We start from the raw sequence: 16,724 nt of genomic DNA, 5'->3' as shown, positions 1-16,724 counted from the left end.
ATTTATTGTATTTGTCAAATCTCAGTGGAGGAGGAGGCAAATCCATCACTGCACAAAACGTCTGGGCAGCTCTTCTTTCCCTTCCAATACATCACATTGCATAAGCAAGCTGAATATTTACTCTTTAATGTCGACTATCAGTTACTGGCGATGTCATAGTTTCACTGTGCATCTTACACGAGCTACAGGCAATCACTAACCAACTTGAAAGACCCTTCCTTACTGAAATGTCCTCAGGTACGTCAATACTATCTTCAGAATTGCAGTACTTACATTTCACAGAAGTCTCCAAAAATTCTTACAGCATATTTATGTTCACAATCAAATTTCCGTCGTTATAGCTGCTCACAATACTATTATGCTTGTTCTTATTACATTCAGAAAGCGGAAGTTTACTTCTAGAAGCACTGCTTGTAGGCACAGTTTCTGCGAGTGACTTTTGAAGCAACTAATGGGTATTATTCGGTTGTGTTTGGGACTGATTGCCGCGAAACTTTCGTTTGGGGCTAAATTTCTTACTCTCGGTATTTGTAGCACAGGAAACATACACAAAGAAACAAAACAAGACACAATACCTACAAAACCACACGTGTATGAAATTCTGAAATCATATATTCTCAGACCTTTGTTTACATTCGAACCATAGCCTTCTATACAAGCCCGTACTTTGGTTCTGAGAGTCAGTGCCTTCTAGAATACACCTGTGTTGAAGATCTGTAACTAACGACGGAAGAAACGGAAGCATCACGTATTCTGATTCACTTCATACAGACAGATGGGGTGGCCCATGTGCAACATTACGTTCAACCTGATGTTTTGAACGAACTGAAAAGTATAATGCTCATAAACCATACATTTTTAAAAGCACAATGAAATGCTCTTTTCTATAGACCAAGAAAATTTTTATAACATTTTTTCGTTATTTTGACGAACATGTATCCATAACTTGCCAATATCAGCTACCGAATCTATTGTCTCATTTTCTCCCAATGCAAGATCTTTACTTTTAGCAAAATTTATTGAAAGGCTACATTGCTCTTAATGTATCAGAACAGACATTCAACATCTTCAATACCTGTTGCAACAAACACTTGACTATCCTCAAAAAATAGTGTATACAACATGTCTGTTCCAACTGGTGTTACCATGTTGAAGCGTTGCATTTGCATTCTTCTAGGGCTTCCTCTAAATAGATTTTTAATAATATAGAACCAAAAATTCGTAATGAGGTTTAAAATGCAGTCTATGTGGCGTCGCCACTGGATAAGCAAGACTACACGGCATGACTTTTTAAATTGTGTACGCTCTTTACTGACTAAATTGGTAGCAGAGAATTCCCTCATAATTCGCCATTGCAGCTATACCTCCACACTGAGATCCGGTCCACGACCAATGATTCCACTGCAGCGAAATGTACATCATCTGAAAGAAACAGGTTAGTGGATTTCACGTCAACAACCACGAGCTGTGACGGACCTGCATATCTCCAATGACGATCTCACCGCATCCAGTTGTGGTAACCAGGCAGAGTATCCAAAAAAATATGGCACGTACTGCATAAGAAGTAGATTGTATATGAAGGAGGCATAAACAGTGAAAGAGTACTAAAGATTGTGTTAAGAAAATCGACAGAACAGTTATTGGCTAGAACGCATGCAGCAGTAACTTTTACAGTAGCTTCAAGCAGCAAGTAAATGCTTATCAGCCACCGAGTTTGAACTCGCGCAAGACCTAGCAAGAAATGTCAGAGAGGCCTGTAAAATTTTAGCCAAGTGGTTCCAGGAATGACTTATCTATGAAAAGGTGAGAGAAATGGTTGAGAATAGTACCAGATCAAATCGCTGTTTCAGTTCCTTTTACTGATGAACTGAGGATAGTTGCTGAATAGAAAAACAATAAAATCACCGAGGAAGACTCGTTTACAGCGAAAATGTTGAAATCTTGAGGTGAAATCTCTATTAATGGCCTAAGTCAAAGGATGGAACAGATATGGGAAACTGGAATAATACCTGGCGAATGGAAAGTAGCAATAAATCACACTCCGTTCCATGCCGTGAATTAGCAATTGGCAGTGGCTTGCTCTCAACATGGGGCATCGTTCCAGCCTGGACCAGTGGATCCAGGGAAACTGGCCCAGGGGATGAAGCGTAGCAGTGATTCAAGTGGTGAAAGCCTCGATGTGCTTCCGTCTACCATGGTTAAAGGAAATATTGCCAGTTGTGATCAGTGCCGTCTTATAGTGCAGAGCAGTGCGTCTGGACTGGCCAAAGTAGCAACTCACAGCACAATTGTATTCCCATGTCATTTTGCTTTTGGCTTCAGCACTGGTGTTGCTGCCCCTCCAATAAGAGTACGCCTGCACAACAAAATAGCCACCTGCAGTGCCACAGCAAAGCAGGGTGTGGTGTGCTGTCACAGTGAGGAGCAGTCTGGTGTATGGGACTGAACTGCTAATAGCAGCTTGGTGCCAGCACCAGAGGCCATGGGCAGTGGCGGTCTAGAATTGAAGTATGATACTTGGCCTATATGGTACACCAGCTGAGTTTGGTTATGTCACAGCATCGCTAGCCCAGAGAGTTGGCAGGTGGTAGGGGCCCAGTGTTGGTGGAGGACGGGATGGGCACTATAGTCATGAAACTGAGTGGCAGCATAGACGATGGGTGTATGAGAGTGAAAAATGGTTCAAATGGCTCTGAGCACTATGAGACTTAACATCTGAGGTCATCAGTCCCCTAGAACTTAGAACTACTTAAACCTAACGAACCTAAGGACATCACACACATCCACGCCCGAGGCAGGATTCGAACCTGCGTCCGTAGTAGCAGCGCGGTTCCAGACTGAAGCGCCTAAAACTGCTCGGCCACCCCGGTCGGCTATGAGAGTGAACCACCCACATCAACTATGTGCGACTGTCAAGGGAGGGGTTGGTATTTTCAGTGATGGAGAACGTGTTTGGCACAGGGCCGTGCATGGCGCGCCAGTGGAGCTTGTTTGTGTACTGGCGTGGATCGCCTAGTCAGGTAGCCAGTGACAGCGTCCCAACGAAGATGGATGACAGGAGTACACTGTTAGCATCAGAGGGTGATCCTATAAGGAAGAGTAACAAGATGGGCATCTAGAAGGCAACACAGATAGCAACTTCTGGAGAGAGAGCAGCTGGCTGGATGTGGCAGAGCAGTAAGTCGTGGAGCAAAGCAGCTAGGCAGCCTGGTGGATTTGCAGTCGTGGTTGAGGACAGATTGCTGTCAGCTTGGGGCATTGTTGCTGTCTACAGCAGTGGATGGTGCTTTCGCCTCGTGGAGCCAGTGTATGCAGCGTCGCCAGCAGTCCAGTGTTGCTAGCTGCAACATGTTTTTGGGTATGACAGTCACAGGAAATTGTGCCAGTTGTAATCACTATAGTCTTGTGCTAACAAGAATGTCTGCGTTGGCCAAGTTAAGATACTAAAATATCACAATTTTCAACAACGGAGAGGTCGTTGAAAGACCTGTGTATTAAAATTGGAAAATTTAATTTTACTGTTTTTTTTTTAATTTCACAGTTATTGTGTTTTCATTACTTTTATAAATGTAGATGACACAATTGATGCATCAAAAGAAGAACCAAATAACACAGGAGATAAAATGAATATAATGCACCGAAATATCAGATTCACAGGTGAACATCAGGCGAGAGATTGAATTAGTTTAATTAATATGACTATTTACAGTCACAATTACATACTTTCAACATATATAGAAAACCCACTACCACTGGTGTTGCCATTAACGAAACCTCAAGCCACCTCATGAACGAACTTGAAACTAGTTTCTTCAGGTCTTGGTTAAATTGAGTGTTCTGCATCCTCATCAGCAAAGCAGATACATGCAAAGAAAACTCAAATCTAAAAACAAAATAATGGATATAATACTTCCTTCATAGGCACACTCGTCGAAAGTAAGCTTAAGCAACCATCAACAACGCGAAAATTTGCCACACTCCTATTTCTGGTTGTACAAGCTTGCAAATCTTTTCTACCACGTAAGATAAAATTCTTCTTCCACACACACAATAAACTAGAAAACAAAATTGTTCAAAGTAGTAAGTCTACTGATCAGTTACACCAAAATACTGGCCTATTCACATGCTCCAGTTCTTGCCTATTTATAGGACAAACAAGGAAACAATTTTGCAACCCACTAAAAAGAACGTATGACTGTCCTTCGACTCAAAACCTTAGAGATAAATGCCGCCTGCAGCTCATCATGACATCTCTGTTGGTGCTACAGATTGCTGAGAAAGGGTTGCTGATGGATCTCCCTGTACAATTAGAAATTTACATTCACAAACTGTGATTACCTAATAAAACCTTAATGATCAATTTGAATCTATGCAGAACTATTTCTTCCAGAATTTTCAAGACATCCAGGCAACAAAACACCAAAAGTGACTATAATAAGACATCTGCGTCCTCCTGTGTCAGTTACATTCTCCTAGTCACATAACAATTACAGCATTCTGCAAATCATTCACTTTTTAATTACATAGTAAATATCTCACTCTATTTGTTTATCTTCTGCATGACTTTTAAATCGTTTTAGATTACATGAACATTGTCAATAATAGAACACTCCTGAAGTTAGTAAGATCCGCTTAAATATATTATATGTGCTTCTAATGTTTATACTGTAGAAGAATGCATCTCAGGCCAGAGGTCGTCGTGTAAAGTGTGTAATTTTCATATTCGTATTCTTTCTAATTACATACAGTGTTTACCTTCTGTGAATTAGAGTAAAACCAAGTGCATCTTCATACTGTATATATTTCTATGTAATACCTCATAGCATACATTCTACGAACGAATTTGTTATAGATTCACGATTTAGTGCGCTGTATACAATCAAAACATAACAACTTTTCCATTTCATAAAACTTTCGTTAATGACTGCTAAATCTCCATCGTTTACGCCAGCACCATCTGCACAGCATGCAACTACACTTGACCTATGGTATAATGTTACTCTAACATTTCCATCAGATGACAGGCCTGTAGTCACTCGGAAGCATGTTAAAGGTACAATACGTTGTATCAAAAATCCAGAATAGAGACTGATTTCATATTTATTTCCATAGAAATCATGAATCTCAATCATTGTGCCCAGCAGAGGGTAATTTGCGTTGGTGAATTCTGTTGCTGATTTTGGTTTCTTCTTAATTGCTTGTTTAATGTTAGGGTGTCAGCTTTAGGTTGGGTATATTTTAGGTTTCGGCATTCTGGGCTAAGATCGATTATTGTGCGTTTTCTTGCTTTCCTTTCAATCTTCGTTATTATTTTTCATGTAATGTTTTTCCCCTTTTATTGCAGGGTTAGAGAAATTCAAAGGGTCAGATTACTTTATCGTGTGTATAATATTTTGTTATCAGGTTACCTTCAATTAGGAAAGCTGGTGCACTCCGCGACTGATATTATTTATAAACTTTACAGTGCAGCAATCAGTCGTCCTTTTTTTTTTGTAGGCTCTATTTGGCAAATCCAGATTTAGGCTAGTGCCTAGCCATTATCATTCGACTAATTGCACTATATTCTAGTCTCGATACATGTCAGTTCCCTGTTGTTCGGACCCCCGAACAACAGGGAACTGACATGTATCGAAATTAGAATATAGTGCATGGATAACGGCTGGGCACTAGGCGAAATCTGGATTTGCCAAATAAAACCTACAAAAAAGGACGACTGATTGCTGCGCTCTATAATTTATAAATATTTTGTTAGTAATTAAGTTTTGCGTTTTGGATACCTTATTTGTGTCATCTTGTGTATGCACCCCTTTGGTTTGAAGGAACGCATGACTTTGCTGAACTTTAATTTTTCACTATAAACTCACCTATGTCATTCATGGAACTGTTCCAGATTTATCGCAGATTCAGAGATCAGCAGCAAGACGCTGCTGACGTACATTTGAAAGAGAAAGCGGTCCCCAAATACTGCTAAGAGCAATAGTATTTATCGCATTCAGCTTTTCCGCTGGGGGCAGTGAGTTTCGTAATTTTGTCGTTCTGTCTGGTGTGTCACTTCGTAATATAACTAAAACAAAGTCCAACACTGAAAGATCAGACAGTTAATACATATGACAAGGAAGGACATATGAGCATTTGTGATTAGTCACGTGACTTCTTTGTTGCTTTAGGCTGACCAGGCAATCTTACGACATATTTGATGTAAAAACTACCGGTACACAAGACTCTTAAAAAATGAAAACAAATTTTAAAGCTGTTTTGATATTTTGGTTAAAACCCACTTATTTTAACTTTCACTTTAATATGGAAAATAATGCAGTTTGGTGGGTTGCATCTTCTTGTAGGAATGTGTAGCACATTTCTGCAACATAAAAAATTAAATATCAGAGTTTTAAGTTTAAATTATTTTAGTAAAGAGCTCCTCTATTGACTTTGCAATGTTTATCAAAGTTTGGACGATATTAGTGCCAATAAGCAAGAAATTTATTACAGGGGAGAAGAAGTCAAAAGGTGTTCTAAATGAACAAAAATCTAGGTCACAATAAAGACATTCGGCAATTGAAGTGCGAGAAGAGCTGGAAGAACTGTTTAAAAAGTTACTTGGTTTCCTAATCATTGTCCTTAATCTATTACGGATGATAAGAAGAACTAGACGGCGCTGACTTCGAAACATTTCTGCTTCTGTCAGGAGCGAAGCGGATTGAAAGGTGTCGTGCCCATGTAGCCATCATTTGTGCTATTTCTGTTTTTTGTTAACTATTTGTCTTTTGTGACATTCCCAGTCTGTGACTGTTCCCAATGGTGTGCGTTTCCTTTCTATGACAGGCTACTGTAGGCTCCCTAGCTGACCTGTGTATCAACACAAAAGTAGTCACATTATGAACGTACATGAGGTACAGAAGTAGTTGTGAAACAATTCAGGTGATGAAGCTGACGAGAGATATAAGTGCCTCTTGGCTCTGAGCACTATGGGACTTAAAATCTGAGGTCATCAGTCCTCTAGAACTTAGAACTACTTAAACCTAACTAACCTAAGGACATCACACACATCCATGCCCGATGCAGGATCCGAAACTGCGGCCGTAGCAGTCGCGCGGTTCCGGAGTGAAGCGCCTAGAGTTATAAGTACCATCAGTTTAATTTCACAATGTGTGCAGGCATTTCAAGGGTAGATTTTTTAAGATCCTAGTTTACTTTTTATGCCATTTCTGAATTTTACAGATGTTTGAATGTACCTCTCTGCATGTGTGAGGGGGAAGATCCAGTACACATTTCCCTTTCAGGCTGAAGGAAGGTGTCCATTTCCGTGTAGTGTTTGGCGCTACCTGTATTTCTGTTCATGTATAGAGTCGGTGTGACCTGGCCATAGGACTGTAACTCTGTAGCGCGAAAAAAAATTTTCGGTTTGACAGCCGGCGCAAATCACTCTGGTAAGTATGTTTGCACCGTGTCGATGGATTTTTGCTGACGAAGCATGAGAAAGTGCTGTCGACCTTCTCCCGTTCTATTTATATACACAACGGCCATGTTTCATGCAACACGGATTATTAGAGATAGTCTGTTGCTCTGGAGAGGAGGGAGTAGGGCAGTGTATTAGTATTCTGTAGAGTTTAGGTTAATAAAATGTTCACTTTGTGTTCAGGGCGGCTACAAGTAAACTGTCGATATTTAAGAGGCCCAGTAAGAAAGGAGTGGTCACAGAAGCATGAGACGTTGTGGAAACATTTGCAAGGACATGCGGATGAGGAGTACAGATTAATCAATAAAGAATCACGAGAATTGGACCCCCCATCAGGCCTATAGTCAACTGTAAGAACAGCCCAATATGCGAACTCAACACAAAGCTTTTCAAAATTCTCAAAGAACCATACACCTTCAATAACAACATGACACATGAAAACGAAGCAGCGTTTACACAACGTGTCAAAAAGATAAAATTTCCTGGTGGAGCCACACTGGCCTCATTTGAAATAGAAAACATTAATTCCCCTGTGCCAATAGATCCCACACAGCAGATAATTAATGCCAGCCTACAAAAGCACAAAAAATTCTCATTCACTCACATTACTGAACTAATGGAGCTGCTCGGATTCACATTTTCATACAACTATTTCAAATTCAACAATAAACCCTACAAACAAACAGATGGCCTAGCAATTGTCTCAAATCTTTCCGGACTGTTAGGTGAAATATTTATAAACAATTTAGAAGACAAAGTCCTAATTTCCAATCACCACCTCCTCAAATACATCATGTTCTACTACAGTTACGTAGATGTTAGTATCATTTTAATCAATGGCACAAAATATGACGCTAGCGAGTTGAACCAGCTGCTAAACAACGCCCATGAAAATATAAAATTCACAGTTGAATTCCAAGCAGGTAACAGTATAAACGTTTTAGAACTTATCATTAGAATAAAAAATAATAGACATCCATTTGAAATATATTGGACGATTACCGCAACACATACTACCATCCACAGTGTCTCCCACAGCCCACAAAATGACGGCATTCCTGTTCATGCACGATCAATAGAGCTATCCAACTACTACTCTCTGAAGATAAATGTGAACAACAAATTGAAATAATAAAACAAGCACCTGTTACAGAGGTTGCAACAGCTACGTATTAGACACCCTAAATTACTCAACAGTGGCAAAGCAATCACATCACAAAAGAAAAAAAGAAAATAACGCCTTCGATACAACCCCCTTTCGTGGCAGTATTTCATATCAGATTGCCAACGTCTTCAAACCAAAAGCATAAACTAATCCTCTACCACAGACAACAAAATTGGACAGAATTCACTTCACAACAGCAACACACGAAATTCATTTCATCATACAGGTTTGTAGAAAATTCAATGTTTGGATGATGACAGTTTCTAGATAGACCACAGAGGTAGATCATTTGAGACTAGATTCAAAGCACACGTGTCACAACTAAAGAAAAAAAACTACCATACATCAGCAACAGCCTACCCACCCACATGAAACAAAACACTACATTAACATCACAAGTATCAGCATCCTACACATCCAATCTAAAGGCAAAAAACTAGACATCCTTGAAACTCTCCAAATATACAAACACCAAAGAAAACAACCAGAATCAAACGTAATGACAAAAATCACAACAATTGCAATAGCATTGCTTCTGTTTTCAGCGACAGGCTACATCGTTAAATTTGCAGTGCACGGACACACACACACACACACACACACACACACACACACACACACACACACGTACCTCTTCATACTTACTATAAATATTTAATTATGTTACCATGACATTCCCCAAATGTTCGTCAAGTAACAGCACAAATTGCATATTTTAAAGCACCATCGAACTTATTACTAAAATATTTTTTAATTATTACCTATAACAAATATAAACTTAAGAATCCATGCTTTCGAAAGTTTGCTGTAATCCAGTCACCCCTTCCACTACTCTCTCTCTCTTTCTCTCTCTCTCCCTATTTATATATCTATCTCTCTTTCCCTTTCTCTTTCTCTCCTTCTGCCCCCAGCCTTACATACCTATCACTGAATCCCAACCAAAACAGTTATCTGTCATTTATGTATAATTTTGCGGCTACTGGAGACATAAATATTGTACTTAAAGTTTGCAACCTGTCACCGGGTTCTATAAACGAGTATAAAATTTAAGCTGTATAAACTTGACATAATCGGATTTGTAGACCACATGAATTTTTTGTTCCAGCGCATGTTGTAATCATTACCTCAAACAAAGATCTCCACAATCCTTTAAAAGTTATTCCGAAATAACAATATTTTTATTATGGATGATAATGTTTCTCTTTTGCTATCTGTTCTTTTCACCTAATAGTTTTTAGAAGCCATTTTTGTTTACAAAATACGTGCAACTGAAAGGAACCGGTCACCACTGGAGATATTCTGTTTCACTTGTTTTATTTTCACTGTTAGATGTACATTTAGTTTCTGGTAAAAAAAGGACAAGAAAAAAACTTGTTCGGGAGTAGTGTTTTGTTTCTGCACTAGACAGTGTCACAACGTTCCCCCAAAATCATAACACAAGAAACACATTCTAACAAACGTGAAACTACCTGATGACGGAGGTTTCAACCTTCGAAACGCCTCATGGAGGTAAATAAACAATGACTGGTAACAGTAAACTTGTTGTTTCATTCTGTTTTGATTTCGACATGAAAGGATAACACTTGTTGATTGTGTATCACGTTTACGTTCCAGGTTGCGAACGTTACTCAAGTGTGACGACCATCCGCATCCACGACAGCCTGGAACCGCACTAGAGGTTGCTCTACTGCTGCCCGAAAAAATGAAATGTTCAGCGGTTGTGACACAGCTCGAAGGTAACACATTGCGTCCAGCATTCTCAGCTATGTCACACTGCGTCGAGCCTATCAGCCATGGCAGCGGTAACTGCTTCAACAATTTGTGGCACAATTAGCTGTTGGCCCGTCCCAGGAGCAATTACCAAATCGCCAAGTTATTTCGAATTTTTCTTCAATCCTGGTGCGGAAAGATCTCTCCGTATTCCTCTAATGTGTCGATACTCGCAACGTGCCGCAGCACTATTGCTCTTGTTATTATAAATCAGCTTTACGAATAAAATCCTGCATACCTTCTCCAGACTCACCTTGACTCTCTCCAACTGTAATGCACATTGATGCTGTGTTTGAAACCTATGGCAAAGTACCAATAACGGCATCTAACGGTTAAGTCCTAATGCTAACAACACAAATCCTGCAGCGCACAGTCTGAATATCATTCCCATGACGTCGGGTACCAGCACGATAAACAGTTTTGCATCTACACTGGCTCAACTACCGAAAGTCTCACTATAGCCACCTTGTATATTAGCTTGTTACATAATGTATTATGTGTTGTGCGCTACCCATGTCCTGTCACTTTTTATTTAGATTTCCGCTCTTTGCTCCCATTTAATTTATATTTATGTGTCACTGAAACTACGCCTGCTTAGCTACTGGGATCGATCGGAATTGATGGCGACACAGCAATCACATCATCATCATCATCATCATCATCATCATCTCCTTCCAAGGATCAGGAGATGGAGTCGCCAGTTCCACCATCCATGTCTAACGAGGTCTACCTAGTTCTCTTTCTCCAGTCGGCCAATAATGGATTATCTTCTTTGGCAATCTATTTTCCACCGTTCTATCAACATGATCATTTCATACCGTTGTATTCTCTCTTGTCTTGTCATTGCTTGTAAAGATTTTTAAATCTGGTCTTATTATTTCATTACTTATTTCATCCATTATATTACAGCTCCTTACATATCTCATGAACTTCATCTCTGCTTCCTGTATTCGTGATTTTTCTTTTTTTTTATTACTGTCCATGATTCAGAACTATATATAAGAATGGGGACAGCCACACTGTTATAGAATTTCATTGTGTTTCCTTTCTTGTTTTTCTTCCAAAATCCGCTGTCTTTGTCATATTTGAAGATACAGTTAAGTTGTAATACATTGCGTTTTGAATCATTCAGTATACTGCTCTTTCTTCTGTTTCCTTTACAATGATATGGTCACCAGCGCGTAAGAAATAATTTAAGATTCCGCTGGACCGATTCTAATACCTAACTGTATTTTATCTTTCCACCTCATAACTGTGTCGCCAGTGTACAAATTAAATAAAATGCGCGATAACTGTCCCCTTGTCGAACACCTTGATTTATTAAAATTCCCTCGGACATTTTCCTTCCTGAACTTATAACTATTTTTCTAATTACATGTAGACTCTTTATGGCATTAACAAGGTGTTAAGGAAATTCTTTTATTTCCAATATTTTCCACAAAAGTGGCCTTTTTACCTTAAAGACCATCTCGTAATCAATATATGCAAAAAGTGTTTATAAACCAAACTTTCGAAGTTTCTCAATAATTTGTCTTACTATACATATATTATCATTAGTGGCTTTCTGAAGCCTTGTAGAGGTTGTACTGGGGACTGCGCAGACCAAATTTTACGTAGCAACCCATCTCCGGAAACGTATCCAACGACGCTATGGATGGTCAGATCTATAGATGCCAGCGCCTGTAAATGTGCATATACACAAGGTGACTTCATTGTGACGCCAAAAACTTTCAAGGATGACGGAGAAAGATAAATGTAGCAATTTGAGATAAGGGTGTCTGTATCAGAAACGAACGAGTAGGAAGTTATAAGCGAGAACCATGCTGATACGTCTGACAGCGGAATACATGTACCGGTACTGTTGTTGCTAATATTATTGGGTATTCAACTTACAGAGGTGGTAGTATAGACCAAAACAAGAATAAATATTTAGTAAACGTAGACTCTAAAATGCATACCTTAAGCGTTATGAGTACTTGTTCAATAGAGGAGGTGTATTTCACCCTAGCGAAGATGGGTAAGTGCTCGTAGCTCCTGAGGTAGGCATTTTAGAGTCCATGTTTACTTGACATTTTTTTGTGTCTTGGTTAATACTACCACCACTGGAAGCTGCAAACCCTACATTCGTGAGAACACCAGCACCGGTATATGTATTCCACACTCAGATACATCAGAAAGGGTTTCCCTTGTAACTTTCGACTCCTTCCTTTCCGAGCCAGTGACCCGTATCTCAAATTGATACATCTATCCTCCTCTCATTCTTGAAAGTTTTAACATCATCATGAGAGACACCCTGTGTATACAGTGTGAGTCAGGAGGAAAGGTACATTCATTGACGGGTAATACTACTGGTGATTCTGAACAAAAAACTTCTAATGAACAAATGCTCTTTTCTTAACCGTATCCGGGCAAACCAATGAAAACAGCTAGGAACGGGAAAGGTGCACCTGACGGTAAATTAAGATACTGTTATGGTTTGTTTAATTGTGAACGTTTCCTCACAGAAGATGTTCAAACAGAAACTCAAGATATCGTGTTCCAATAACACGGTTATCTAAAACAACTGGTCCAATGAGTTGATCATCAATAATACCGCACCATACGTTGACTGAGAAACGTCGTTGAAAATTCGATTCCACAGTCGCATGCACATTTTCATTTCCCCATACGTGAGAGTTGCGCGTGTTGTTAATTCCGTTGCGGGTAAATGTTGACTACGTGGAATTAATCTATCATTGGCAATGATCCACTGATAGAATTCTAGCCGTTTGGCAGCATCTCCTTCATGCAGATGTACACTCTGCCGATGAAAGGCATACAGACCGTGCTCGTGTATTGTGCGTATCTCGCGTGTTTGAAGAATATCGAGTTGGGTAGCAATTCTTCTAGAACTACTAGTAGGGTTGCGTTCCACTACTTGAAGAATGTTCTCAACTTCATTAAGAGTTTGCTGTACGGGACGTTCAGGGGCAACATTAACGCTGGGAAGCGTACCACGCTCACGCAATCAGTGAAACACCGTGCTACAAACCCTGCTATCTGGCACTGTGCGATTCGGAAATCGTTGTTTGTATTCTCCCACAGCAGCTCTGGAATTGGCATTGGACAAACCATAGACAAACACAAAGTCAGCATACTCTGCATGTGTGAAGATCCGTGGCAGTTTCACAGCACAAAACTGTATTCGTTGTTCACGTGGTAGCACTGTAGTACCGTACACTACGACAAGCACTGTCGGACTGAGACTTGAGATAAACAACTGCCACATGCGCAAGTGAACTGTGTAGTGACACAGTTAGTAAGGACGACGCTACATGTTTCCAGTTCCTAGTAGATTTCATTGGTTTACCCGGAAACGGTTAAGAAAAGGTCATATGTTCATTAGGAGTTTTTTTGTTTTTTTGTTTAGAATCACCACTAGTATCACTCCTCAAAGCATGTGCCTTTGCTTCTGACTCACCCTATTTATACATTTACACGCGCCAGCGTCTCTGTGACCCTCCGTACGGATGTTGGGATGAAGTTTCCAGACAAGAGTTCCTGTGTAAAACATTATGTACTGGGTCCCCTCTACAAAATCTAGAGATGTGTGACATGAACGGTGAAACACCCTGTATATTTCCCAGATTTCATTTGTTTGTGTTCGTAAATAGGTGATATATGCATTTTGTGTTTCTTTAATACTGTTGGGTAATTCTGCATTCTGTGGCAACCAAGACGCGAAGTACCTGTGCTTCAGATAAATTGTGTCAGTTAGCTGATGTTTATGAATGATAAATAGACGCGTTGTACTGCCTGGGCAGAGTGAGTTCGCACCTGCGTCGTGCTGACTGGCCGAGGGCTGCTGCCGCACTGGGGCGGCGCTGTACGCACGCCTCCAGTCGTAGCCGCCCGGGGTGCAGTTCGGGACACGCAGAGAGCTGCGTGTGGAGCACAGCGCGCCCCCACCGCCGCCGCCGCCGCCACCGCTGCCGCCCCCGCAGCCGTCCAGGTCTTCCGTCTCTGTGACGGGCGAAGCTGAGCACGCACTCTTCTTCCACGGGAAGCGCTGCCGGAACTCGCGCTTGAACTTCTCCTGCAGAAGTCAGTCAGCTGTTAAGATAGTTACACGATACACATTTGAACGATTTTTAACTACATTATTAAGGATCAATGGCGAGAAATTCGTATCAGTCTAGAATAAACTTTCTGAATAGGAACGAACTAGTAACGGTGTTCCACAGGGTTCAATTCAGGGACCAGATTTGTTCCTCATGATGTACATGATGTTCGAAAACTCCCGTTACAAGCTTCTACTATTTGTAGAGGGCAGTGAGTACAAATAATTCTGAATAAGAGCTCATGTCCGGAAACTCTACGACGGTTTCAAATTACATGTGCTACACTTCCACGTCTGCTGAGGGAAAGAGAAAAGACTGAGAGTTGCTTGTCCTTGTGTGAAATGTAGCAGACAGCATGACTACACGCTGCCTGACAGAAACAGTGAAGCAGTCAGAAGACAGGGTCGGATGTCACTGTAGCTTTGTACACGCACACACCACCGAAAGTCATGTAAATGATAAGAACTGCAATTCTCTGTAACAGGTACAAGTGTCACCACAGCGCCTTAGTATTGCTCGTGTTTAGTGTTATTCCCAGCTCTCCTAGCATGTAGAATGGGCGTGAATAGTGCCAGGTGTTGAGTGATCACTGTAGAGGATACGAGGATGCCATATACTTGTGTGGGACAGGATATCAGCATCTGCCAAAGTTGGGGATCCACATTTAATCAACTGGTTGAATAATGAGGTGGATGTGAATCTGTTGGTCATTCGGAAGTGGCAGTGGACCGAGAATATTGTAACCCTTTCACATCCGAAGCTGCCGTCGGAGAAGAAGTTATGGACTTCCTGAAAAATTTTGCGTCATGCTCCACCATTGGTCAGAAAGTAACGGCAGCCGGAGTAGTGAATTACCATCACAAGGGAAGACTGCCGTTAACACCACAACACGAATGGATATGGTCACAATGTAGCCGTGTTCCCGAAGTATGGACTACTGCGAGTATCGTCGCATTGTGTTCAGTAAGGAGCTGTGGTTTGCGCTACGCCGCATCGCCATCTTCGATGGGTGTGGCGGGGAGAGGTACTGTTCTTTCAATGTTTTAGAGAGGCGCAGCGGTGTTACTCATTGCATTATAATGTGTATGTAGCTTTCGGGCATTACTTCAGGTCGCAGTTGGTGAAATGAAGAGAGATCTGGTGGCGCAACAGTACGTCACTGACATCCTGGGTCCGCATAAATTACCTCTCATGTGGTAATACATTTTTCAGCAGGACAGTGCTTTCCCAGACGGGACGCGGCTCTACGAACTAAATGCGTAATGTTGAGCGACGCCCATGGGCAGCGAGGTTCCCAAATTCCACTCGATAGATCGTCTGTGGATCTATCTCGGTCAAACTCCGTCCCAGTGCACGTATCCAGATATGAAACACCAGTTACAACAGTTTGTGGGTTCAGAATAGGGTAAAACGGCCTTATGGCACCCTTCCTAACCATGTTAGTATATGTATCCCGACCAAACGGGGTGCAACGTTGTACCGATAAATGGACTTCTACGGCCAAGTTGTTTGTAAATTAGGCTCGATTTTCCAATCACTGAGATATTATCGCGTACCCTCTCAAATCGTGAAGTTTCCTTTAGTTTCCTTCTCTCTTCCTGGGTGCTTCAATCTTTTGTCAGGAATGATCTTCCCTGTTAGACTGATAAACCAGAAACAGTTGCGTTCGTTGATGATGCAAGCATAATCATCAAACCCAATGGAGATGCAACAACAGAAGGAACAATGAGCGAAATATTTAAGAATATTATTGATCGACTGCCAATATACAGGATGACAGTTATTGAACTATATGAAAGAAAAGGAAATTAGTTACAAACTACGTCGTGCACGTACTTTATTCAATATGTAGACGTCACTACAGATATTTCGATTTAGGTTCTGACAAGTTCGATGTTTCTACCATCATTGGTGGTGATGTGGCACAAACGAAAACAGAAATTCAGCATGACCCTCTGAACTGTCGGAAAATTGATGCTGTCGATGACCTTCTGAATTGCTGGTTTCAGGTCAGCAAAGGTTTCTGGTTTACTGTTGTACTCCTTGTCTGTAATATAGCCCCACAAGAAGGAGTCGCATGTGTTCAGATGCAGAGAATATGCCTTCCAATCGAGGTTCATACGGTCCCTAAAGTGCTTCTCCAGCACATCAAACTCTCTCCTGCTTCGATGGGGTCGAAATCCGTCTTGCATGAACCACATCTTGTCGAAATCACGGTCACTTTGGAAATGGG

At 40.9% G+C, this 16,724-nt stretch overlaps 1 protein-coding gene across 3 annotated transcripts in view; it reads right to left on the bottom strand.

Annotated features, from left to right (window-relative positions):
* LOC126418442 (prolactin-releasing peptide receptor-like) overlaps positions 1-16,724 on the bottom strand; it is a 981,871-nt gene that overhangs the window by 16,732 nt on the left and 948,415 nt on the right. For all 3 annotated transcript variants that reach the window (XM_050085202.1, XM_050085205.1, XM_050085203.1), the window contains one exon: positions 14,208-14,466. In XM_050085202.1, coding sequence (XP_049941159.1) covers positions 14,208-14,466 — 259 coding nt within the window. The remainder of the gene's footprint in view (positions 1-14,207; positions 14,467-16,724) is intronic.

This window comes from Schistocerca serialis, chromosome 9 (genome assembly GCF_023864345.2).
Source record: "Schistocerca serialis cubense isolate TAMUIC-IGC-003099 chromosome 9, iqSchSeri2.2, whole genome shotgun sequence".
In the NCBI taxonomy this organism is placed as follows: Eukaryota; Metazoa; Arthropoda; class Insecta; order Orthoptera; family Acrididae; genus Schistocerca; species Schistocerca serialis.
The sequence above is the reverse complement of the archived record's forward strand: the minus strand, read 5'-3'. Positions and strand labels throughout refer to the sequence as shown.